The following is a 24,541-nucleotide window of genomic DNA, read 5'->3' on the forward strand; positions in this document are numbered from 1 at the left end:
GGGTCTGCCACTTACCTTGCAGTACTTGGTGGGAAGGCTGGGGCAAAGATGTCCTGGTGGACAGATGGCAATGCTGCCAACAGAGACACCTTGCTAAAGCAGGAGAGCAGCCTGCTTGCTAAAGGAGCAGCTCTGGTCCCCTTCTTTTTTCTTTCTTTTTGCCAACTTCAGGGCTCGGCAGTTTCCATGGAATGCTTTGATGTCAGAAGGAGTCACGGCAAGCCGCTGTTTTCTCTTACACCGTGTGAGACTGCATGACTTACACACTGTAAGAGACTGCATGACAGTATGGAAAACACTCCTGTTTTGAAGGTCACTGCCTGTCTCTTTCTTTCCACTTCACCTTCCCAGAGTGCAGTAGCATCCCAGCTCCCTGGCAGTGGTCTGCTCGCATCTCCCTGCACTCTGCTTTGTGTGTAAAGGAGGAGGTGTTCATTGCTCTGGTGCCTGTTGTAGTAGGCGCTTGGCGGGGATACGTGCTGTACGGGATAGGCCTCTCCCTAAGCATAGTGAAAGGGTGCTGTTGTGCTCAGACAGCTCAGCATTCTGTGCACATCTGTGCTGGAAATCACCGTTGCTGCAGAGGTTTTCTATGGTGTACTTAGACTTGCTGCTTGCTGCAAAGGGAGGACCTGGCCCTATTTGCTTGTAGTTTTTGCTGACTTCAGTGAGAACGATAGGTGCCCTGGCAGCACAGTTTTACACCTAGTGATCACTGAGCTTTCTTTTTTCTTTCTTTCTTTCTTTCTTTCTTTCTTTCTTTCTTTCTTTCTTTTTCTTCTTTGCTGGTAATGTGCTCAGCTCTGCCAGAAGGCTGTGTGCAACAGGAAGCGAGCAGTGCAGTGCAAGCAGTGTGAGCAGCCCAGTGGTGGTGACTCACTGCACAACTGACACTGAAGCCGTAGGTTACTGCTGTCCTTGCAGCGTGGGCTCCCAGAAAGCAGAGGGCTGATAGAGTTTCCCCTCCAGCCCATTTCTAGAAACACGTTTTGGGGAAAATGCTCAGATTTTCACTCTGTTGGGGTATGGGTTGGCTAAATATGTCAGAAAGACCAATGTCCTCTGCCTGGGACAGGCACAGGACATGCAGTGGGAGGGCTGCCGGTCTGCATCACCGTCTGCAGGGCTGTCCTGGCCGCTGGGGGGAATTTATCCAGATTTCAGTATATGAGTCCTGCAGGGTGGAGCTCGGTGCAAAAGCTCCATCCGGCACGCTAACCTGCTCTCTGCGAGCAGACATTCACACAGCTGCCCGTCCTGCCAGCACAATCTGATAAGAGCACGAGCTGAGGTCAGTTCCTGGTGTCACTGCTGTTGTCACCAATGTCAGAAGCAGTTTGTGGCTGTTGTGGCACGTGCAGCACCCTCACACTTGTGGGCCCCTTGCAGAGAGGGGCAAAGCTTTTGGGGTTTTTGTCCTTTTCTTTGATACCATGCTGTAAATTGGTGTGCTGCTGTGACAGCTGAGGCCAAGAAAGGGTTTTCTGTGGTAAGGATTTTGTGGTTTGCTTTGGAGTTTGTTCATCTGTCTGTATCTGATCAAAACCCGTCTACTTGGAAACTGCACTTGAGCTGGTTTGAGTGGGAGATAAGGCAAAGCATGATCCTTTGGGTGATGTGAACACCTTCACGACTCTGCAACCTCTTAGAGCCTCTGCTGCCAGCTGTGCATTATATGTATTCTTTCCAGTACTTGAGGGGAGCTTATAAGCAGGAGGGAGACCGACTTCTTACACGGTCTGATAGTGATAGGATGGGGAATGGCTTTAAACTAAAAGACTAGAGATTTAGATTAGATGTGAGGAGGAAAATCTTTACTCAGAGGGTGTTGAAGCCCCAGCACTGCTGCCCAGAGCAGTGTGGGTGCTCCATCCCTGAGGGTGCTCAGGGCCAGGATGGATGGGGCCCTGGGCAGCCTGAGCTGGGGGGGCAATGGCAAGGGTTGGGGCTGCGGGATCTTTGAGGTCCCTTCCAGCCCAACCATTCTGTGATTCTATGGTTCTGTATTACATACAAGGCCTCACATTATACTTACTCAAATTGATGTCAAATCCTTACAGGCTCCACTGAGGACAGGGCAGGCACAAGTCTGCCTTGCAGGCAGCGTAGAGACATTAAGACATCCATGGTCTGCTTGCAGCTGAGAGAGGCTTTGGGTACTGTTGAATCCCTCCTGCTTCAACTGAAAGACAGGAGGTGACCAAGCATCTCACCAGGGGCATGTGGCTCTGCCTGAGCAGCCACCTCCTCTGGGCAGGTATGTGCTGGTGGGCAGGGCTGTGTGGCTGTGGGCTGGTGTGCTGCCAGCATGTGTGGCTGCATCCCAGGGAGCCATAGCGGGATAGCTGCACCTGCACTGCTGCAAGACAGGGGAAGGGAGAAGCAGCATTGCTCGAAGGATGGAACGGTGTTTGGATGGAGTATTTCAGTAGGGAATGGTGAGAGACTGCAAGTAACCATATTGGTGCTTTCAGGATAATTAATGCTGAAAACAGAACTGAGTTTACCTGAATTACTTGGGCAAGGTCACTGATTACACAGAAAACTGACTGCTTCTGCAGAACTCTGTTGGCACTGAAATGCTGAGCTGTAATTAGGATGATCACTTTTCTTGCATAGAAACGAGGGACAGGTGGACAGCCAGAGAATAATTAGGAGCAAGATCCCTTGAAACGTAGGGAAACGCGTTTCTACCGTGCTCAAATATGTAATTTAATTATGTTAAGCTGTATTTTATTGCCAAAAATGGTACAATTCCAATTTGAATATCTTCCAACGTTGATTTTAGATCAATCTGTAGAACTCTTTACACTCTTGAAATGTGGGACTGAAATTAATTGGCAGTTGGGGCCTAGCAGAATCTGTGCGCTTTATCTCTGCACTGCATCCAAATCTGTTTACACAAGGAAAATGTTCTTTCCGCTGTTGCATCTGAGGTAGGAATAAACATAATGCATTTTGCAGGCCTAAAAAAAAAATAGAAAGAAGCAGATTTAATAAGAAAACACGAGGCATTTCCTGAAACATGCACATTCCTGCTGCTGAATCCCTCGGTATACAAAATTCTTCATACAAACAAACCATATCCAGCTTTTGTTGAGTTTGAACCCTTTCAGAACATTTCCAGTTTCCTGAAAATATAGCTGCAAAATATTTTAAGATTTGGAAGGTAAAGATTAGATCTGTTGAAGAGTAATCAGTGCAGCAGTTCTTGTTTAAAAAGAGTAATTGTTCCACCTTGTTTTCCTTTCAAAAGTCTTCGGCCACCCGCAGCCACGCACCCAACTGCTTTCTGCTGCCCCATGGGATCTTTCAGGTCCTGCTGTGAGCACACGAGTGCACAAACACGAGTTCTTGAGTTTTGGCTGGAGGTTGGGAGCAATGGCCCGTCTCCAATGTCACACAAACCTTCTCCAGCATCAAACCCTCTGTAGGAAGTTCTGCCCACCCCTGTAGATATTCTCGTCCCACATCAACCACTTCTGCGAGCACATTTGAAAGGAAGGGTGGTAATTGAGTGAGGACTATAAAAGGGTGCCCAATTTCTGTCTTCAGGTCATCACTTCTGACAGTTTTCCATCTTGGTTCTCCACTGAAAGTCGAAATCAGTTCCCTTCTTCTGGTTCCATTCTTCTAAAGCTTTCCTTTTCCAGTATGCTAAAGTAGTGCCCAATGAAGCTGGGATCAGAAAGCCTCACGGACAAAGCACAGCCAAGCTGGCCATGAGCTGGCAGTGCTCTGTGTTTGCAGGCTGAGCCTGAACTGAGTTCCCAGGTAACTCTGGATTAGACCTCATGCTCCAAACTTGGCAGGGATGCAGTGACCCGATGCAGTCAGTAAAAGGTGTGCTTTGTGACTGAGTGCAATAGAAGCCATATGTGGAGAAAGTGCTGGGTTTCACAAAGGCATTGCAGAACCTTCCCAGAAGTTCATCTTCGTTGTGTGCCACATCCCTGCACATGCAGAAATAGAAACACTGCGTTGTGTCCAATTCCAGGGAACAGAGCTTAAAAAAAATTTTGCTTCACAGCCAGTTTTATTTGTTTAGGGAGAGCATAAAAGGTGAAGATGTGAGCAATTCTTGTTTGCATATAGTTTTGTGGTGGGCTCTGTTAAATGAGACTCCTTCTTCAGGTTAGATTCGTAGAATCATAGGATGGTCGGGTTGGAAGGGTCCTTAAAGCTCACCCACTCCCAACCCCTGCCATGGACTGGTGCCCCCACCCAAGTGCAGCACTCCTTGCGCTTGGCCTTGTTGAACCTCATTACATTCATGTGGGTCCACTTCTCAAGCTTGCCACATCCCTCTGCATGACATCCCTTTTTCTGCTGTACCAACTGCTTGGCTTCGTGTCACCTGCAGACTTGCTGAGCAGTTTTGCTGCAGTGTTGTTCTGTGATAGGGTTAATGAGTTTGGTCTAATTCATACAATAAGTAAATGAAACAAAGGGTAATCCCTTGAAATAAAGAGCGAGTGGTCAGCTCAAATGTCACAACATTAGAAAACAATTGCTGTAGCTAAAAGCCTGAGAAATTTTGCTGGCAGAAGACAGGAAATTGTCACACTAAGATGCTCGAGCTTATCTGTGCATCACTGTATGGTTTTTTATTATGCAATCCCAGAAAGTGATGCAGTATAACATGGAGAACGCAGCTGTTTTACGAGCATGTTCTGCCTGCAATGCTTGCTTTAGTGGTGCATTGTGAATAAATGACTTTTTTAGTGTTATTTTTAATTTTCTGCTGGATATTTTACATAGTTCAGTCATAGTTAGTGCTTGATGTCTGTTGAAACTGGGATCCATTCAGCACAGAAGACTACAGGGAAGGCAGAGAGTTGATTATGGACTTGTCTGCCCACATAGCTTAGAGGACACCCCAAAGTGTAGTGCAGGACCAATCTGTGCAGGCACAGCTGGTGTAGATACACATTTACCTGCCTCAGGGAAAAGTATCTTCTCGTGGGACTTCCAACCCCATTCCCTGTTGCTTGGGGGTGTTATTTATTGAATCAGAGAATGGCCTGGGTTGAAAGGACCACAACGCTCATCAAGTTTCAACCCCTGCTATGTGCAGGGTTGCCACCCAGCAGACCAGGCTGCCCAGAGCCACATCCAGCCTGGCCTTGAATGCCTCCAGGGATGGGGCATCCACAGCCTCCTTGGGCAACAAGGAGGTTGCCTTCCAATGGGGGAAAAACTGAAGAGAAGTTGGGAACTGCCTTTGGAAATGATGGCTGTTAAATTTGCTGCCTTTGATTGCCTCGTTGACTCTTGAGAACCCGTGTTTTCAGGCTTCTTTTGGTAACCACCAGGGCTGAGATACTGAAGTGCCAAAAATGGAAATTTTCACTTGACTCGAAGAGCTGATGCTGTTCAGTAGGAAACCAAAAAGCACCAGGCTGCTGCTCAAATTACACAGAAGTGATGTACTCCAAAACTTTTGCTTAAATTCTACCCAGACACTTTCAGAAGTGCTAAAAATTGCTTTGGATCCCCATGGCTCTGCAGACGTGCACCCTGTAGCTAAATTTGACACCAGCCCCTCCTATTCCATCGTGGAGCCATAGACTTTGCTTGCTGTTGTTGTAAATCTTCCTTGTTCTAACACAGAGGAATTATGAAAGGTTCAGTTGCTCAGGTGGGGTCCCTTGTTAAAAGCTGGATCATAATATGCTGTGTTGATAAATAGCTTGAGTTTGGATGTATTATTTAGTGTGAAGGACCACCTCAGGTATGTGGTGCTGGTGCACTTTATAACTAGCCCCAGGCTGGATGGGGCTGTGAGCAACCTGGGCTCGAGGAAGGTGTCCTTGCCTATATCAGGAGGTTGGAACCAGGTGATCTTAAAGGTCCCTTCCAACCCAATCCACTCTATGAACCACTTGGTGTTCCTAAAAGCTTGTACCTAAATATTTCAGTTAGGTATTTGGCAGTTACCATGCTTCATGTGTGAACTATGGAGTGCCATGGCAGAATGGAAACAGGATTTGAGTGTGGGATCGTGGCAGTTCAAGGTAACCTCTGTGCATCCTTTACTTTCTAGAACTTCTTGTGTGTTTTTCTTCAGGATGCAGAGTTTGTACTCTGCTGGAAAGTCCTTTCTCTTCAACAGGCTATTTCAATTTGCAGACATCCCACTTCTGCCACCAGAGCATTTTTCTACCTGTGAACATGGCCGATCGTTGGGCTGCCAGAATGAAGCCTGGGCAGAATCACACAGATGAAAACCCTTGCAGGGCCAGAGGAGATGAGAAGTCCAGATATGACAGGATCTTCTTAAGGTTAACTCAAACGGGGCTCAGGTTCCTTATGTAGAAAGCACTAAACAGTTAACACAGCATGAGCAGAGTGGAAAGACTATCCCAAGTTTTTTTCTGTGAAATTATAGATGGGAAAAAAATGATGGCTCTTGTGGCCAGAATTGGATTAGGAAAGATCTCAGGTTTTAAACTAGATTTGCACTGTATCTGAGATCGTTATATGTCTCCACTTAGCAATAGAGGCAAGAATGCTTATTTGCACCGGGTTGACTTGCTTGCAGCTGGCATTAACAGGATTCATATTTCATGCTCTTGTTTCAAGCGAGCAAGGAAATAGGTGCAGAGCTTTAACAGATGTTCTGTGTGCCCTAGTATGAAAGAGAGAGAATCACTTAATGTTCCCATTTGCAATGCACACGATGAGAAGGGAATTGTGATGCGGTGGCAGTAATTCCTGTACAGTATCTCTTAAGTTGGTGCTGTGTATAAAGGGGTGGAGCCCGTGGTAGAGGCGGTATGCAATGATGGCTTTCCGTTTCATTTTAGGAACAGAAAGGCTATTATAGGACTGACAAAGCAGCAATTTTCTTTTTTATTTTCTCCTTTTAACTACAGGTTGTTTTTTTTTTGTTTGCACTGTTTTGGCCAGGAGCACAATCTGGAGGTAATGCATAGCTCTTAGTAAATTGCAATTCCTCGCTTCCTTCCAACAATAATCTCCTCCTTCAGAACTTCTGAAGCTCTCTTCCCCAGAATTTTTCTGATTTCTGTGTCATTGAAGACCCAAAGTCTTCAATGTAAGAGGCCACTGTAACAAAAGCAGCATGAGCGAGCAAAACCAAGCATGGGGAGCAGCAAAACAGGAGAGGCTGTCTCAGGGGAGATGGGGACTATTCACCTGCAGTTCTCTCGAGCATTACTCAGCTTTTGTATCTCCCAGGAGCTGTGCCATTCTCCCAGAATTCAGACCTTTTTGGGAGCTACCTGCCAGCATCTTTGCCCAGGCTCCTCGGCTTCCTGCCCTTATCTTTTCCCTTCTGCCCAGTTCCATGCCAGGATCCCTCTCACTGAGCTCTGCCCAGTGTCCACATGCCCCTGCCAGCCCGCAGGGTCCCACCACTTACTGAAGCCCCTTCCTTACCCTCTGTGTCACAGGATCCCCACTTTGCTCAGCTGCTCACTGCTCCTCTCCCTTCCCACCCCCTTCCCAGACCCATATTCCTCCTACCCATGTGTTACATTCAAAACAGAATACATTTCTGGGCAGCTTGTATTTTGGGAGGTAGCTGTTTCTCCCAGCTGTAATTCCCATCCCTGGTCTCATTCCTGTAAAATGAATTGCTCAGTGTGAGATTTCATCTATAAATAAGAAGGTTGGAAAAGACCTCTAAGAGACATCCAGTCCATCCGTTGACCCATCACCGCCATGCCCATGACCACGTCTCTCTATGGCACAGCCTTTCTTTGATGCAAACAGCTACTTTTCATCTCTGGCACAGTAACCAAACTTCTCCTTGAGAGCCAAAAGGAAATGGGAAGATGCCCCGCAGGCTTCCTAGCCAGCAGGCAGTCCATGACAACTGTTTGCTGAAACAGGAAACCTATGATTTTTTATTTTTTTCTTTTTCAAATGGAAAAGGAAAAAAAAAAAAAAGTTTCTGCCAGCATTTAGCAGCCAAATGGGAGCGACCTGATTTTCAGCTTCCACTTCACTTCGTGGGTGTTACAACAGTTTTATAACTTACGACTTCATAACTTACTGCAGTGCCTATATATGGGTTTAAGTACCTGGCATGAGGCGCTTTGTTAGAAAGGACTGGACTTAAGCAATGCAAGCAGATGACCAGTTTCCTAGTTCCTCCTTGTGCCTTGGCTCAGGAAAGGAAAACACTTCCTCTTCCTTCTGAGGGCCCCAGACTTCCTGTGCCATCTATTTATACGGTTGTTGTAATGAGCCCCAACTTAACCACTTCCTTGCCTGCCTTCGTTTAGGCTTCATGTCTTTTCAATCTGTTTTCACTTTGCCTTTGTAGTCCACCTGCAGCTTCTTCTGAAGTTATCTGCTCAGAGCTGCTTCTCCATCCTTGGAGCAGGGTGTTGTCAGGGCATTCTGTTGGCCAGATGACGTGGCTTGGAGATAACGAAGAGGAGCAGACTTAGGCTGGGCCCTGTTGGTCTTTTTACACCAGGTATACAGGATGATCAGCTGTAATGAGAGCTGTCAGAACGTGTAAGTAGATGGAAAGGGGCCACAGGATGTAACCAAAGAGCAGCAATTAAGGGCTTTAGCAATAGGACATTAAACTATTAGAGAGCGTGCAAAGGGAAGCTACAAAGATAGCAAGGGATCTTTTGAGCTTTTCTTGTCAATCCCATTTTCCAGCTCTTCTGCCATCTCTGTCATTTCTCCTGGGACTTTCCCTGGTATTTCTACACGCTCCTTAAAAAATGGCGCCCGGGCTGAGTGCAGCAGCCCAGATAAGTACAGCAAGACAGCTTCTTCCTGGCTCTCATATGACAGTCCCATTAATAGATCTCAGAAAGACATAGGCTTTTTCTGATGCAGCTTCTCACTATAAAGTTGCTGCACAGCCTCTGACTCGCTGTTATCCAGATTCCTTTGTGCAGTTCTGTTTTACAGGCTGTTCTTGATGTTGCATATGCTCCCCCAGTGCTTCCTTTCCATATGTTGTGGCTATTATCCGTGCAGAGCGGAGGTGCTTGCAGGCATCGCTGCAGGGCACGGTGCCATGAAGCAGAGCTCTGCTCCTGTGTCCTGGGAGCTGCGTGAGCTCCTGGGGATGTGGTGTGTTGCTGTGGAGATGACACTCTCCATCCACATTTCTAATGACTCGAAACAATTCACTCTGCGATTAAAACAAGATCTATCCTGTTATAACCCAGAGGAAATAGTTACTTGCTAAATGGAGGTGGGGGAGCGGGAAGTGGATTTCATTGTTGGGTGCTGCATGGGTGGCTCCGGCTTGTTCTGTGCTGCCCCATCCTGCTCAGTTGGTTTGCATTGCCCTGTTCTGCTTCTGCTCCCCATCTCAAACACAAGAGCAGGTTTGCATGGAGTTAAGGCTCCGTTTTACCTTGCTGCTGTCCTCCTGTCTGGAGAAAGTTTATTCAGAGTGCACCATTGGTCTGGTTTTCACTAACGTTCTCTACAAGATGCTGACCAACACGGTGCTGATACTGTGCTACCAACCACTGCTTTTCCTCCCTAACCTTTGAACCTTATCTGCAAATTCAAGCCTGAGGAAAGCTCATGTCCTCACCGCGTGCTGCTTTGCTTTGCTCACTGGCAGTGAAAATGGTCTGACTGGCCTTTGGGCAGGCTCAGCTCACAGCCCGTGCACTGGCTGCAGCCCAGCTGGGCTCTCTGCACCGCACTGATGCTGCACAGGCACCAGCTCTGAGGTCCCAGCTGCTGGCTGGAGGACACACCGCTGCAGCGTTCGTCACGCAGGGTTTGTTCTCATCCTTTCCCCAAGGGGAGAGGCAAATGCAGTGCAGTCTTGCTTTCACTGTCAGACAGTGCACGGTTTTAGCTGTGTCTCTGTGCAGAGGGAAGGGCTCCTTTCACAGCATGGGCAGCAGGCAGTGGGGGTTGTTGGGCACTCCTGTGCAGGAGGGGCACAGCCCTTCCCGCGTGCTTCCTCTATTGATATCTTTGCAAATAATAACAATGATAATACAAAAGAAAAGGAGGGAGAACAATCCAGTGATCTTTGCTCTCAGATTCCTGCGATGCACAGCAAGGCTGTGCGGCTTCTGTTGCTTTCGCGGTGTCAGGGAGGGCCCTGGAGTTTCCCCACGTTGAGAGGGAGCTGAAGGAGTTGGAGGCCTCCCCATCCTTCCCCCTGCTCGTGGCCACAGCCGGTCACAGCCCCTGACCCACCGGTTCCGTTTCCTGTTGCAGCTCTCGCTGTCTGCGCAGCCGCTCGGGATGCACGTTCAGCTCCCTGCTGAGCAGCACCGTAACCTAAAGTGCCATCCTTCATCTGTACCGTTTGCGGTGCAGAGTGGGTCCCTTTTGCTTTGAGTGCTTGGGGAAGGGCTGTCAGAGCAGCCAGCACTGCCACCATGGAGCCTGCCTCCCTCCGGGGTGCAGCTCGGAGCAGGGCTGGTGTGGCACAGGTCCCTGTTGTCCCGGTGAGAGGCGATGGCAGGGTTAGGGCTCGTGGTGGGTGCTGGAGCTTGCCAGAGTAGCCAGAAATGAGGGGGAGTCCCTCTGCACGTGTCCCTGCATGTGAGCTGGGGTTTGTGGGCTGCCTGGGGAACCTGTGCTGGACCACAGGCATTGGTCTGCTCCTGGAATGCAACGCACTGTGTTAGAGGAAGGAGGCCGTACACAAAATGCTGCTGCTTCTGGTTACCACAGAGACCAGGACGGTTTCAGAGGCTGGAACTGTCCTCGGCAGCAAAAAGTGCAAATTCAGCCTTTCCTCTCCCTTCCCTTTGGCCTGGAGAGAGCCGTGCAGGACATGCTGTGCCTTGCAGGCGCCCTCGGCAGCGCTGGGGCAGGAGGGACGTGGTGTAGGAGAGGGATGCTCACCCCGTCCACCCAGGGGAGCAGGCAGGCAGTGAGGTCTTTGGAAAGAGGAGTAGGAGTGTGAGAACAAGTTTGGAAAGCGGAGGAACGGGGGTGGGCTGCAGGAGCTTGAGAGGTGGGGGAGAGCTCAGACAGCAAAGCTTTCCTCCTGCAAAGATGCAGACGGCAAACCCCAGCTCTCCTCTTTGCTCTCCGTGTGCTTTAGGCTATGAAGGACCTCATGCCTTTTTCCAGGTGCCCTCTAGGGTAGCTCAGGGCAAAACCAAAACATAACCCAGTGTTTGCCTGTGTGCTGCCTTAATGCCGAATTGTCGGGCTAACAAGAATAATACATCTTAATAACTGCAGGAACACCTGGGAGGCAGAGCAGGAGGCTGTGCAGGCACAGCTCTCAGGCACTGTGTGTATTTGTTATGGAAATGCTTCTTGCTCTGCCTTTAGAGACGTGCAGGTGTAGTTAAAAGAGAGAGGTGTTTTGATGACAGGCTTTGAGGGCACTTCAGACGAGGCTCCGCATTGAGAATTTCGTCCTCATTTCTGGTCTGAGATTTTTCTCTTTGGGTAGAACTGAAAAGAAATGCTGCTGTTGTTGCCAGGACTCGCTGCAGACATTTTGTTTTCTGTGTTCTGCTCACTCATGAGTTACGCCAACATTTCTCCTATTTAACCTCTTATTTTTAATACTTAAGAGATAATGGGAGATTGGGCAAACCCAAGCCATGGGTCAAGGAGTTTGTTCAGAGTTGGATTAGAGCTTTGTTTTTGCAGCCAGTAGTTCACTTCACAATAACTTCGGACATGTGGATATAATTGCTCTAAAACTTTGCCTCTGAAGATGTCTAGGCCTTATCCCTGTCTTTGCTCTCTGCAAGTATCCGTTTCTTAAGGTTAGTTCAAGAAACAGGTTTAGTCATAGTTAAAATGCAGCTGGCAAGTGCAGCATCATCCTGATGCTCACTGTGTCCTTGGCTTCCTAAGTCTTCATAGAATCATAGAATCATAGAATGGCCTGGGTTGAAAAGGACCACAATGCTCATCCAGTTCCAATCCCCTGCTATGTGCAGGGTCGCCAACCAGCAGACCAGGCTGCCCAGAGCCACATCCAGCCTGGCCTTGAATGCCTGCAGGGATGGGGCATCCACAGCCTCCTTGGGCAGCCTGTTCAGTGCGTCACCACCCTCTGGGTGAAAAACTTCCTCCTAATATCCAACCTAAACCTCCCCTGCCTCAGTTTAAAACCATTCCCCCTTGTCCTGTCACCATCCACCCTCGTAAACAGCCGTTCCTCCTCCTGTTTATATGCTCCCTTCAAGTATTGGAAGGAATCATCTGAGCTTTTTTTGCCATGGCAGTGCCTTGCTAGCTTGTTTCACTTGAATATAGCTCTGAGCCTTTGAGCCTGGAAGGGACAGGATGCCAGCAGCTAGATTTAGATGTGTTTATCTTGCCATCTCACAGGAGAGTTCTGCCTGCATGCTCCAAAGTGCTGCACAGTCTGGGGGTTTGTGCTTGGTAGAAGAGGGAATGCAAAAATGAATCTGGGAGGACTCCTTGTTTTTAAAGATTCCCTCTGCTTTGGAGCCAAGCACACCGAGTGAAGAGAGAGAGCTCTTCCATTTGGCTTCACCAAGCCTTGTGGGCTGCCATTTTGGCTGACATGGGCTGGAATGTGTGTGCATATCTGTTTCTCTTTGTACTGCAGAAGTCATTCTGCACAGAGCCTGTGGTCGGATGGGCAGGGAGAGCTGTACTGCCTTTCTCTGGACAGCAGCCGTGGGTTTTTCTCTCCCTCTGACTTTGCTTTTCCTCCTGTGAAGAGCGGCATGTCAGTGGTTGGAAATCCCAGGCCACGGCAGTGTCTGTGTTTTGTTTCAGGCATCAGAGGGAGTTCCTGTGAAGTATTTTGATAACTTGGAGGAACTGATAGAATTTTACAAGAAAGAGAACATGGGGCTGGTGTGGCACCTCAAATACCCCGTGCAGCGAGAGGAGGAGGAGGCTGCTGATGAACCAGAGGAGGATGCTGGTAAGAAACCCACGCTGTTGCTGGCTGAGGCCAAGCCTGACACTTGCTCTGGTCTTGCTTTGTGTGGAGGCAGGTGTACGATGAAGAGGTGTGGTGGGCATCATCCCAACTATTATATATGAAGGCCACTTGGATTGCTCCTGGGATTTTTCCTAGGTCACCTCTTGGATCTTTCATGGTTCTCCATCTCCCAGGGGAAGGTCATGCCCACAGAGCCATCCTTCCTGTCCTTTCTGGTGTCTGTCTGGAAATTATGTGCACCACAACTAAACCTGTCTGATGGACGCAGTTCCTGTGATGGGCAGTCTGCACTAAAGCAAATTGATGTGCCTGCATACGTTTGTATGAACCCATGGCTCTCTGGAGCTGGAAAATTTTGCCTTGGATATCTTACAGAGAAACAGAACAAAATTTTGCAGAGCTGCTCAGGAAAGATGTTCCTGTTTTTTTTTGGCCAGCTGCACTAAATCTCCTGCTCTCAGAGCGGGGGAGGGAACTGCAGCAAAAATAATACAGAGAGGCGAGCAGCAGGGAATGAAGTCCTAGCCAAGACTAGGAGCCTTTAGATGAAGAGATACTGGCACTTGGGCTGGGCTGCTTATGGGCAGATTTTTGTTTTGTAGACCCTTTGGTACCATCCTTCTGGAACCACGCAGGGCTCCCAGGTGTCAGTTCGTCTCACACACAGAGTTGCAGAGATGCCTCTGTCTGCAGATGGCTCAGCCACGCTGCTGCTCATTGCTGTGGTGGCTCTGTGAGGGAGCAATGGGTCAGCACCAACCAGCAATGGGACAATCCCACCATTGGGAAATAACCAAACTAAAGCTCACAACTCAACCAGCTACACATGACAGGCATAACAAAGTGCTGGAGCAGAAGGCGTGTTGGCCTCACACCACTGACACCCCTGACAGTGGGCCAGTATTGCGCCCTGAGCTTACCAGTTGCAAAACCAAAGGCCTTTCAGAAGGGATGGTTTCTGCACTGACCGCCACTGCGGTGCAGACTCTGCCCTCCTGGTGGGAAGTGGGGACAAGGCTGCATTGCAGTGCTGGGGTGACTGTGCCTGTCCCTTCCTCCTGGCAGACCAGGTACCCACGCCTCCCATCCTGCCCCCACGCAACATCCTCATGGCATTGCCGGGCAGCGAGACGAAGGATGTGTCTTCTCTCCCTGAAAACTCCAGGGTGGCAGATATCAACAAGCTGTCCCTTTCTGAGACACTACTCCAGCGACTGCAGTACCAAGACACAAGCAGGTGAGGCTGACCAGCCACAGGGCAGCAGAACTGGCCCTCCATCCAGCTGTGAGCTCTGCCTCTCTCTGAGGCAGCTGGGGACCTATTTGACTTAGCCAAACTACTCTTCGTTTATACTACCAAATGGAGAACAGAGTCAGAGGTGCGATGTGTTGCCCACACCTTATGGTCTAGAAAAAGTACTTTTCTGAAGTATTAAAATCAACAGTAGACCTTGGTTTTGAATGTAAAGTAAAGTAGTATCGTAGAGAACTTATCTGAGAGAGCTTGGTGTCGTAGTACTGTGCCTAGGCTACAGATTTTATCAGGAACCACCAGCCAGTCCTCGTAAAGAATAAGCTGGCATGTGGATTTCCAGGTACTCAGTGCTGATTTATTCCAGCTGCAGGTCTGACTCACGTTGTCACATGTGCTGTGCCAAACCTGGGCATCCACAGAAGCCGTAGAGGAAGCTGTGTGACGTTTGATGGTCAGATGTGCGCAACGTTTAAAAAATAAATCAGCGAGAAGGCATGTCTGTGGGCAGGGCATGGGAGGCTGAGTGAGCAGCTGCAGTGCGTGGCAGCACTGGTGCTGTTGTGATCACCCAGCAGCAGCTGGCTGACCGGGAGAAACCCAGTTTTGGTCGGCTGTCTGCATCATTTCATCTTCTGAGCAGCCAGCTGGGACTTTCTGCTTTTGTCAGGGCATGGGACAGCACGTACAGCCTGCTTGGACTTGCTGGAGTCCACAGGGGCAGGGAGGAGGGGAGCATCCCACTCAGCTCTGCAGTCTCAGCACCCCTTAAGATTGTTTTGGGCTGTTTGGAGTAAAACCTTCCAAGCGGGACGTGATGAGGTGAAAGGGGGTCTCCCCACAATGCCCACGCTGTTGTTAGCTGTCTCACAGCAGCCTGGCTTCACCTCCCTGTGGTCTGCCTGTGGCTCTGCCAAAGCCAGGCATCACCAGAGCTCCCCTGGTGCAGGAGCTGGGTATCAGGCAGGAGAGAATCTCGGGTGGTGAAGGACAGAGGGGAGAAGGTGACAACATCTTCTGACGGTGGGAGACCCACAGTCCAATTTAGAGCACTGTGTATTTACACTGAGATCCAGTGCAAGCTGCCTCCATCTGTCTGTGCTGGCAGTGGAGGTTTATGGAAAAAGGAGCAATAAATCTGCCCAATATTTGGGAGCGGAGGGCTTGCTTTTGACGTGTGTGTCTCTTTCACAGTGTCTCCGATGAGCACCTTAAACTCATCCAGGATTACCTGCGAGTTCACATCATCAGTGACTTAGAGATGGTGCAGACCGGTTCCAGCAACCTTCCCCAGCTGAAGAAGCTGCTGGCACTTCTTTGCAAAGGGCTCTTCAGGTAACTCTGGGCTGATTTTCAGAGATAACAGTATAATGCTGTAGCAGTGTTGTCTAATAGAAGTGCCACGTGCATGCATTCACAACCTGCATTTCTGGTACAGTGAATCCACTTATCCTCAAAAGCATTACACGTGTATCTTATGGCCTGTGATTCTGGCCCAAAGGTGTGAGATGTATTTCAAAGGCACAGCTATGAGAGGGAAGCTCACCTGGAGGCAGCTGCAGCTGGTGGAGATGGGGGGGTTTATTTTGTTTAGAAAGAAAACAAAGCCAAAAAAAAGCACTAGAAGCCATTAACGACATAATTTGGTAATGCATAAATGACACCCACAGAATTGTCAAGCAGAAATCATTTCTGGAAATAAACACATGTTGGTGTTTAGCTGCGTTTGAAGTGCTGATTTCCCTTCCCACGAAAGCACTGCGAACCACGAGCAATCCCACTGATGTCAGTGAGGTCCAGCTCGGATGCAAAGAGAAACAAGCCCAGACTACAAATTTACCCTTCCTATTTATAGCCCTTCCAGGCTCCACATAGGAAAACTCCAATAGGGAACCAAAACCTTGCGGAGCTCCCTGTGTTTTCTCTTGTGGAAAGATGTGATTTCCCCTCTGTGCTGCCTGTAAGCAAACAAGGTTAGCACACGCTGTTGCTAAGATCTTAGAGAAAGCAGAGGGCTCACTTCCACATTTGTGCCTGCTGCTTGCAATGTCTTCCTCCCCAACTTGTTTAGAAGTGAGGCTGCTGGTGGTGCTGCCCAGCCCTGTGCTCACAGAGCTCACCAAAGCTAAGACAGAGCTAAAATGAGGGCTGGACACTGCTGATTGCTTAGCATTAACCTGTGCATGGGAGGCAGAGGCTGAGCGATGTTCTCAACTGCTCGGCACCACGATTGCTGCCCTGACGCTGTGGCACAGTGCATGTTGTACAGGCAGAGGGTGGGGTGTGTGCAGCCCTGCTGCTGCCAGAAGCCAGCCGCCCCCAGGGCTGAGGGTCGGTCATGCAGAGAGCTGCACTTCTGCACCCTGCGTCAGGGTTCTGCTTCTCCACACCCACAGAGGGGGAGACCCAGGTGGCCAGCCAAGAATACATCTGTGCAATGGAAACCAGAGTCAAATGAAATCACAAGTGAGAGTTTTGTGTTACCAAAATACCCCCAGTGCCGCTGTTCTGCTGATGGCTGGCTTTTTCCATTCCCAACTTCTTATTCTTTTTGACCTCATCTGGGTTTCATAACCCTGTTCCTCGTAAATGTGTTTGGGATGGCAAGACAGAAAGAGAAGCAGCTGGCCTGCAGTCCTCTCAGTGGCCAGGACAGCTTTTCCATTTCCTGAAGCTAGATCAGAAGAGCCTGTAGGATCTCTCAGTGACTGGGCTGTGGGAAGCACCATCGTGGAACAGACCTGGGGCAGTTCTACAGGAGGAGCTCAGGCGCACAGCACCTCACAGACACAGCAAAGGGCAAGCGGTGTTCTCCCCCTGGTTCTGACTTACTTCTGTCAGACACAGCTGCTTTCTCTGCTTTCTTTTGCACGAAGGTCTGCCAAGTACAGCAGTCTCAGAGATCTCTGAGGAGCCGCTCCTCTGCTCTTCCAGTTGTGACTCCATCCCACCCAAACTGCTTGCTTGGCTGGAGTCATCCCGTTGTCGTGCTTGGGTGCCTTACTGCTTTCTGCAGAACCTCTGAGGTTGGCTGGGGTTTTATGTTCCTTCCCCCATCAGACTTCTGAACCGCCATTCAATCAGTGCCATTACCTGAATTCGCTTTTTGCTTATCTCGGCTTTCTCCAGGGATTGCAGCTGGAGGTGTCGGTAATTCCTGGATGGCTGGGCTGTGTCCTCTTTCCCCTCCCTTTACAATGTTCATTATTTTCACAATATCTGGGGCTGGGTGGAAAAAAACCCACCCAACAGTTGTCACAACTCAAGCCCTTTCTCTGAAGCTGCTTTCCATTTCCTGGTGCTGCGAGCCAGGCCGATTTGTTGTAAATCTTTTTCTTTTGGCAGTGCTGTATTCTGGTCTCTTGCAGCTCCCCAGAGCCCAGCACATAAAACACAGCCAGGTTATGGCAGACCAGGGGTCTGTTTATCCTTCCTCACTGGGTATTGTCCACATGCAGCACTTAAGGCAGCTTTTCAAGCACACGCAGTACCGGCATTGGTACAGTTGTTATGTGGACACAAAGGCTTCTGGCACCTCAATAAAGATGACGACATGTATTTCCTTTACACTATCAAGAGTAGAAAACAAAAGTGCCATTCAAACCACGTTGTGGTTTTAAGTTTGAACGCCTGCAGAGGCTCTTCCCCCAGCCCAACACCCATGCAATGTGCCGCGCTGTACAGTAAACAGAGGGCAACTTTCCCATGAGAAATCTTTGCTAAACAGGTCTGAGTGACTGCTGCTGTTTCTGAGAGATGGGCCCTATTTGCTGGCCTTCTGTGTATCCTGTCTTTCTTTTCAATCTGAACTTAACCTGACTCTCCAGCAGCTGCCTGCTGCCTCGGGAGCCTGACTCAATGGCCACAGAAATCAATGGGAATTGCGGTTTAGAGCCAGAGCCATTGGCAGTGCCATCAGCTGTAGCCAATCCAAAGCTGAATGTTGGTGTCGCAGGACTAGTTTTAGCAGGTTCACATTCCTAAATGTGTCTTCTTTCTGCCCTGTGGCCAAGTCTTCCCCACTGAAATTCCAAAGGTGAGTGCTTAGTAGGCAATTAATCATATCTAATCTGCAGGCAGACAGGCATACTTTCACTTTGGAGCACTTTCCCCAACAAACACAGAGTAAAATCCGGTCTATGCAGACTTAGGAAAGTGAGGGAAATCATTAATATCCACAGTTGACTGGGCTTGGTGGAGGCATCCCAGCGTTGCTCCCACCATCCCCTTCCTTTTGACCTGCACTCACTGCGTGCTCTTTCCCTGATAAGCCTTGTCATGATCGGACCACAGCTCCTGTGCCAAGTTCATACAGCAGCACTTTGACAAATGAGCATCCTGTGGGATGCAGCTGGGAAATGCTGAAGGAATCTCACTGTAGCCCACGAGAGGTTCCCGTGCCTGGCCTCTCTGTGTCACGTGAGCTGAAAAACGTGAAAAAATTAGTTTCCTCTTTGCTAGGGTCCTCTGCAAGGACCCTGCTATGCTGAGCTTCTCCTGCCGGGACATCCATGGGCTCCAAACAGTGCTGGGCTTTGGGGTTTTGGAGTGGAAATATCATTTGACGTTATTGTGTAAGATGCAGATTGTCCTCTGGTTTGGCCCGGACTGGGATATCTTCCCAGAGAGATGTGACAAGTTTCCATCTGTGCAGTTAAACCAGAGGAATGGCCCACGCCCTGCTATGGCAAGGCAGAGTTGGATGCCTGACTCCAATTGGCCTTCATGGGCAGTATCAGTGGGGCAGCTGAGAATGGCACTCATCACCCAGCTGACCAGCGGAGCGGGCAGTGAGCTGGGGGGGCAGGAGGCTGGTGGCTGCTGAGAGCAGCCCTGGTGTGAGCAGGGCAGGGGCATGCCTGTGCAGCTCTGTGCAAAGAGGCCAGTGCTAACCAAATTGGAGACCTGACCGCAGCCTTTGGCCTCTGCCACCTCTCTGTTCCCAGTGAAGCCTCCCGGACCCTCCCGTCTCTGGAGTCCATCCAGAAGGTGTTTGAGCAGCAGCTGCACCCTGGCATCCATCAGCGCTCCCAGGTAAGCTGGCTGGAAGGTGGGAGATGAGCCCCCGGGGAAAGGGAGGGCTCTGATTTCCCAGCAACGCTTTGGTGGGTTGCAGGTGATGAGTTACAACCTGTGTTCTCTTTAGCCTCATACTGGCTGCAATGCAGAGGGCACACAGTGAGTTACACCCCACAGTTTCACTTATCCCACAGTCTCCTCTGCCTGCTTCCCTTCGTGCCCCAGAGGAAAATGCAGCAAACTGCCTGAGGACTTCTGTCCTCCATCCTCCCTCAGTCTGTGGGCTACGACCTCACCTTTGTCTTTCCACACACTTCACTCCAGGATGGCTGACTGCCAAATCACTCTTACCCAAAGCCCACTAAGTCCCCTGACTTTGCTCTCCCCACCAGCCCAGAAATGCAGAAGTCCAGGACTGAGCCCTGCACCTGGTCATGCAGACCTATCTCCGAGCTGACTCCCTTGCATGTCCATATCTGTAGCCTGTAGGCAAGGTTTGCCCTTCAATCCTGCCATACGTCTGTGTGTTCAGCCAAATGCCGTGCCTTCGTGCTGCTCATTACAGATAAGGGACTTCCAGGCAGTGCTGTGTGGGTTTGGTAATTATACATCCCTCTCTTTTTGTTTCTGTGTTCTGGTTATCAGATGCTTGGTGAAGCCAGTCCAGTCAATATTGTACTGAAACTCAATCAGCTGATCTCATTGCTGTCTTCCATTGAGGAAAAGGTAGAGTTTTTATAGCTATTTTACACTATTTTCATGTCATCCGATCCCTCTATTTACACACCTCACATGTCTCTGGCTCATCGTGAGTGCAGTCCTCTGCCACAGTAAGATTCCTCTGCTCCGACGTCCTCACCCCCGGGGTAGTGCACGACTCAGTACACACAGGTTCTCTTCCAGGTGAAAACGCTGCTGATCGAAGGTCCTGATTCAACACACCGCCGTTCCCTCATCCCCCCTGTGACTTTTGAGGTAAACCTTCTGCTTTAACAATGCCGACCAGGATGTAGAGGGACAGCCCTGCAGATTTATGTCAGTCTCTCAGTTCTGCGCTGTGCTGCCTCGGAGATAACACAGCTGTTCCTATTTGCACCATGCAAACGCTTAAGAGATAACGGGTGGGATTGGCATAACGATGTGCGTGTCTATGAGTTCAGGCAAGCACTGCATTTTGTAGTACGTGCAACTGGAGGGCCTGAGATTGCTTATGACAAATGTCTCTGTTTGCTGATAGGTGAAAGCCGATTCTCTGGGAATTTTCTCAAAAATACATCTCAAGGTTGACGTGGAAATGGGAAAACTGATTATCAAGAGAGCTAAGGATGGCCCAGAAGACAAGTTTTATACCCATAAGAAAAGTAAGATACTTAAGGTCACGACTGTGGGACCAGATGCTTGGTCCCATGGATGATGGAGGATGGGCAAGAAGAGAGGAATGTCTGCCTGGCCCTGGGTGCTGTGTGAGCTCCAGGCAGGGCAGGCTGCCTGTCCCCAGAGCAGCCTGCAGGGAGCAGGGACTCAGTGCTGGCGTAACCAGCTTTCACAGGCTGTTTTAAAGGGCAATCTGCCTGGCCTTCTGGTCTAAAAGAAGACAGCAAGAGAAGGTTTTGATGGAAGATTGATTACCCCTAGAGCTGGTTGCAACAGGACAATTTTCTACTGAAAAGCAGTATTGCTGGAAAGAAACACGCTGTATGAACTGTATGACTCCTGTGATAATTTTTGATGGTAAAAAGCCAGATATTCAGTTGCAGTACCACAGTGCAGTGAGTCTTCCCTTGATTTTTGTTTTTATATGTGAATCAATATCTTTACCAACGAGCAGTGCTAGTTTGGCCTGTGAAGGCCTAAGCCAAACAACTTCCCTGTGCCTCTGATGTTTCTAGACAGACAGCTCTTTGAAGGCTCCTATCGATTCTTCTGTCATACCCCACTCCTCCCTGAGCAGCACTGCCAAAACCAGTAGGATTTATGAAAGAAAAAACCATGCCCTTGGGCTCTCCCCTCTGTAGAAAATCTCTCTGTTGCTGACAATGACTGACAAGATTAGCTTTCATGTATGGTTTTTTCCAGCTCATGTTCGTAATTACACAGTTGCTATTTTAGATGGGGATTATTCACCTTTACCATCAAATGGGACTCTACCTCCTCATTGCCAGATGGGGAAAGAATATAAGTAGGCAGAGAGATTGTGTGCAGGAAGCCAAGGCTTCACATCAGACCCACAGGGCTCAGTATGGACAAGAGCTCCAGGCAGGAGGAATCTGGGGCCTCTGCTTCAAGGGCAAGTTCTGTTCCTGCAGGGAACAGGATTAAGCAGCATTAAAGTGGAGTTAGGCAGGACAGAGTCAGCCCTACACATAAAAGACCGTGTAAGTCCTGAGTCTGGGTCTGAGTCTTAGTTTTAGTGAGATTCTAGCTTCGGTGGTCACAGCTCATGCCACCCAGTCTCTGTTTAGTCTTGCAGCTCATCAAGTCTCAGAAGGTCCCTAACAAACTGGTCATCATGCTGGAAACAGAAAAGGAAAAAACACAGCGGAAGGAATATGTTTTTTCTGATTCCAAGGTAAATACACAGTGTTTCCTTCTTGCCAGCCTGGATCAGGTCGGTGGGGTGGGGGGGAAGGTACAAAGGGCATTCTTTATCGGTAAAAGAAACCGTTGAAGGATGTATTGGCTTCGGCAAAAATGAAATTTCTTTGTTCTGAACACATACAGAAAATGGAGAAATGGGCACTGTGCAGAGAGATGGTGGAGAGGGCAGACGTGCCTGGGGGATGTCACTGGGGCAGGAGCAGGACAGACAATCAGCAGGCAGGGAGGGAGGCAAAGGAGAGCCTGACTTTCTGCAGCTGCAGTCGGGTTTCTAAAAACAAACAAGAGCGAAGCCTGGGCTTCCTTCTGGATGGCTCAGCACTTGGTAAAGTAATGAATAGGCTAAGAACCTAAGAAGGTACCACAGGAAGGAGAGCCTTATTAAAGGTTTTGGGACGGTGGGGAGGTAATCTGCCCTCCAAGCGTGCTGGGAGTTTCCTGGCCCAGCTGGTTTTTCAGGAGGTTGTGTTCCTGGAGTTACGCGTCCCATTAATTGTCTCTGCTTCTCCCTGCCTAGAAGAGAGAAGGGTTCTGCCAGCTTCTGCAGCAGATGAAGAATAAACACTCTGAGCAACCAGAGCCTGATATGATCACCGTCTTCATTGGGACCTGGAACATGGGTATGGGCTCCCTTCTGATATGGGCATTCCTTCAGATTTCTACCACGATGTGCTGTGCTCTCCTGCCACGGCAGGCCCACATACTGTGTTCAGTAGCAGATCCACACGCCAGGGTCTTCCAGTGAGACAGAAGGAGAGGGAGCTTATCTCTAGGCTTATTCTTGGTTGTGGTTTGATACTTTCCATGGCTCCAGTTGCACAACCATAAAGCTGGCCCTGAGGGGTGCTGAAGGATTCCTGCAATGATAGGGAATTGTGGCTTTCACAAAGCTGGTGCAGCAGTCCACACCGTTATCCGTCCCATCAAAAGGCCAGGAGCACATCCAATGCCACCTGATTAGGGACTGCTTGTGCAAAGCCTCAAAAGCAAGCAGAGTGCCTGTGATATTTAGAGAACAGGAGCAAGGTGTAGTTGAGGACAGTGCAATTTGAGTTATTTTTCCCATCTGTGGAGAAGAATACTTTTCAGTGCTGTGAGCTCAGCTGTCTGAGCTCATTCATAGCTAATGGGTAAGGTGAAGGCAGGTCGGGAGAGCAGCCCCCAGCCCTTATGCTCAGCTAACCTTGGCCTTGGTAAGCTAATGAAAGAAGGCACTCCTTATCGCAGCGCCAGGTGGGTTTGACGTCTTCATCACCTTAGGATATTCTGCGCTGGCTGACAGGAAGCTGGTACTGGACAAAGCGAATGGGAAGCTTCTAGTTTCTGTCCCCTTGCGTGTATTAATGAGTTTTCTGTGTCCTGGGTTTGGCTGGACATACACTGACTTACTCTGGTGTTTGATCTGTTGATAAAAGGCGCTGCTCCTCCCCCAAAGAAGATCACCTCCTGGTTTCTCTCCAAGGGGCAGGGGAAGACCCGAGATGACACCGCTGACTACATTCCTCATGACATCTACGTCATTGGCACTCAGGAGGATCCCCAAGGAGAGAAGGAATGGCTGGAGACCCTGAGGCAATCCCTGCAGGAAATCACCAGCATCAGCTTCAAAGTGGTGAGGAGTTATTCTAGTCATTGCGCATAGCTAAGGCATACGAGGAGAGCACATGTTGTGCCAATAAAAGAGACAGAAGAATAAATAGCATTTTGCCTACGCTTCCTCCCCTTCCCTCCCCTTATTGTCATCACATTTGGCTAAGGGAGATCAAACCGAATCTGCCTGTGGACTCCACAGCATCCTCTTCTGGAGCTGGCTGAGGGACGTGTTGCACCAGAGAGTGCCCCTCTGACCAAAGCACCCTGCCCTGCAGCTGCCCTGACTCCAGCCTACCAGCAAAGGGCAGCTGCTGAGCGCTGGCATCAAGTGGTGATGGTGTTTTGACTCTCGTGAGGAAGGAGTCTAAAACTTTCTGAGCCAGCTGTAGCCTAGATCTCACCCATGGCTGTTGCACTTCCAAACCAGATGTAACAGCACATAGGCACCGTCATTAAAAACAAACAAACACAAACTCCGAGCCTTACTGAGACCAGGCTTGGACATTTCTTAGTGTCAGAAATGTTAAGAAACACATCTAAAGATACTTGGAAGGCCAAAAGAGAGCGGGACTTTTATTAATAACTGTCATGGTGGTTGGGAAACTGTATTTTGTGCAAGCAAAGCAATTCAAAGACCAACTAGAAAATAGCAGTAGAGAATAGCTAGGCCCTTCCTCCCACCTCTGGTTAACTAACTGAGTGACAGATTCCAAGCACAGGAAGAAAATCTTTGCAGGGAAGTGCTAGAAAAGAAGTCAAGAAGGCTGCAGCTGCAGCACAGCTTGCAGGTCTGTACAGAAATGTAACCCCTGACCTTCCCATCCCTGCAGATAGCAATCCATACCCTCTGGAATATCAGGATTGTCGTACTGGCCAAGCCAGAACATGAGAACCGGATCAGCCACATCTGCACAGACAACGTGAAGACAGGCATTGCCAACACGCTGGGTAAGGAGCAGGCCCAGCTAACCCAAAGGGCTGACACTGCTCAGTCCGTGCCGGTCCCATCCTTGAGGCAGAACACTGATTGTATCTTAGCTTGTGAGAGAGGAAATCTGTTTGTGCGTATACCCCAGCTTCTGTATTCCCAGCAAATGCCTTTGGCCACTCTATTGCTCCTTTTTGGGCTTCACAAGGAAATGGCACTTCTTTCACTTCAACTGATGTTCTTTCATATCCTCCAGAAGATTTGTTACCACGCTGTATGCAGC

At 49.3% G+C, this 24,541-nt stretch overlaps 1 protein-coding gene across 1 annotated transcript in view; it reads left to right on the forward strand.

Moving 5' to 3' along the window:
- Positions 1-24,541, forward strand: part of INPP5D (inositol polyphosphate-5-phosphatase D) — a 44,894-nt gene that overhangs the window by 7,177 nt on the left and 13,176 nt on the right. The window contains exons 3-13 of the mRNA XM_025153529.3: positions 12,697-12,847; positions 13,934-14,105; positions 15,315-15,455; positions 19,067-19,154; positions 19,785-19,865; positions 20,043-20,114; positions 20,377-20,500; positions 21,602-21,708; positions 22,255-22,357; positions 23,153-23,349; positions 24,161-24,278. Of these exons, the coding sequence (XP_025009297.1) occupies positions 12,697-12,847; positions 13,934-14,105; positions 15,315-15,455; positions 19,067-19,154; positions 19,785-19,865; positions 20,043-20,114; positions 20,377-20,500; positions 21,602-21,708; positions 22,255-22,357; positions 23,153-23,349; positions 24,161-24,278 (1,354 nt within the window). The remainder of the gene's footprint in view (positions 1-12,696; positions 12,848-13,933; positions 14,106-15,314; positions 15,456-19,066; positions 19,155-19,784; positions 19,866-20,042; positions 20,115-20,376; positions 20,501-21,601; positions 21,709-22,254; positions 22,358-23,152; positions 23,350-24,160; positions 24,279-24,541) is intronic.

Source organism: Gallus gallus, chromosome 9 (assembly GCF_016699485.2).
Source record: "Gallus gallus isolate bGalGal1 chromosome 9, bGalGal1.mat.broiler.GRCg7b, whole genome shotgun sequence".
In the NCBI taxonomy this organism is placed as follows: Eukaryota; Metazoa; Chordata; class Aves; order Galliformes; family Phasianidae; genus Gallus; species Gallus gallus.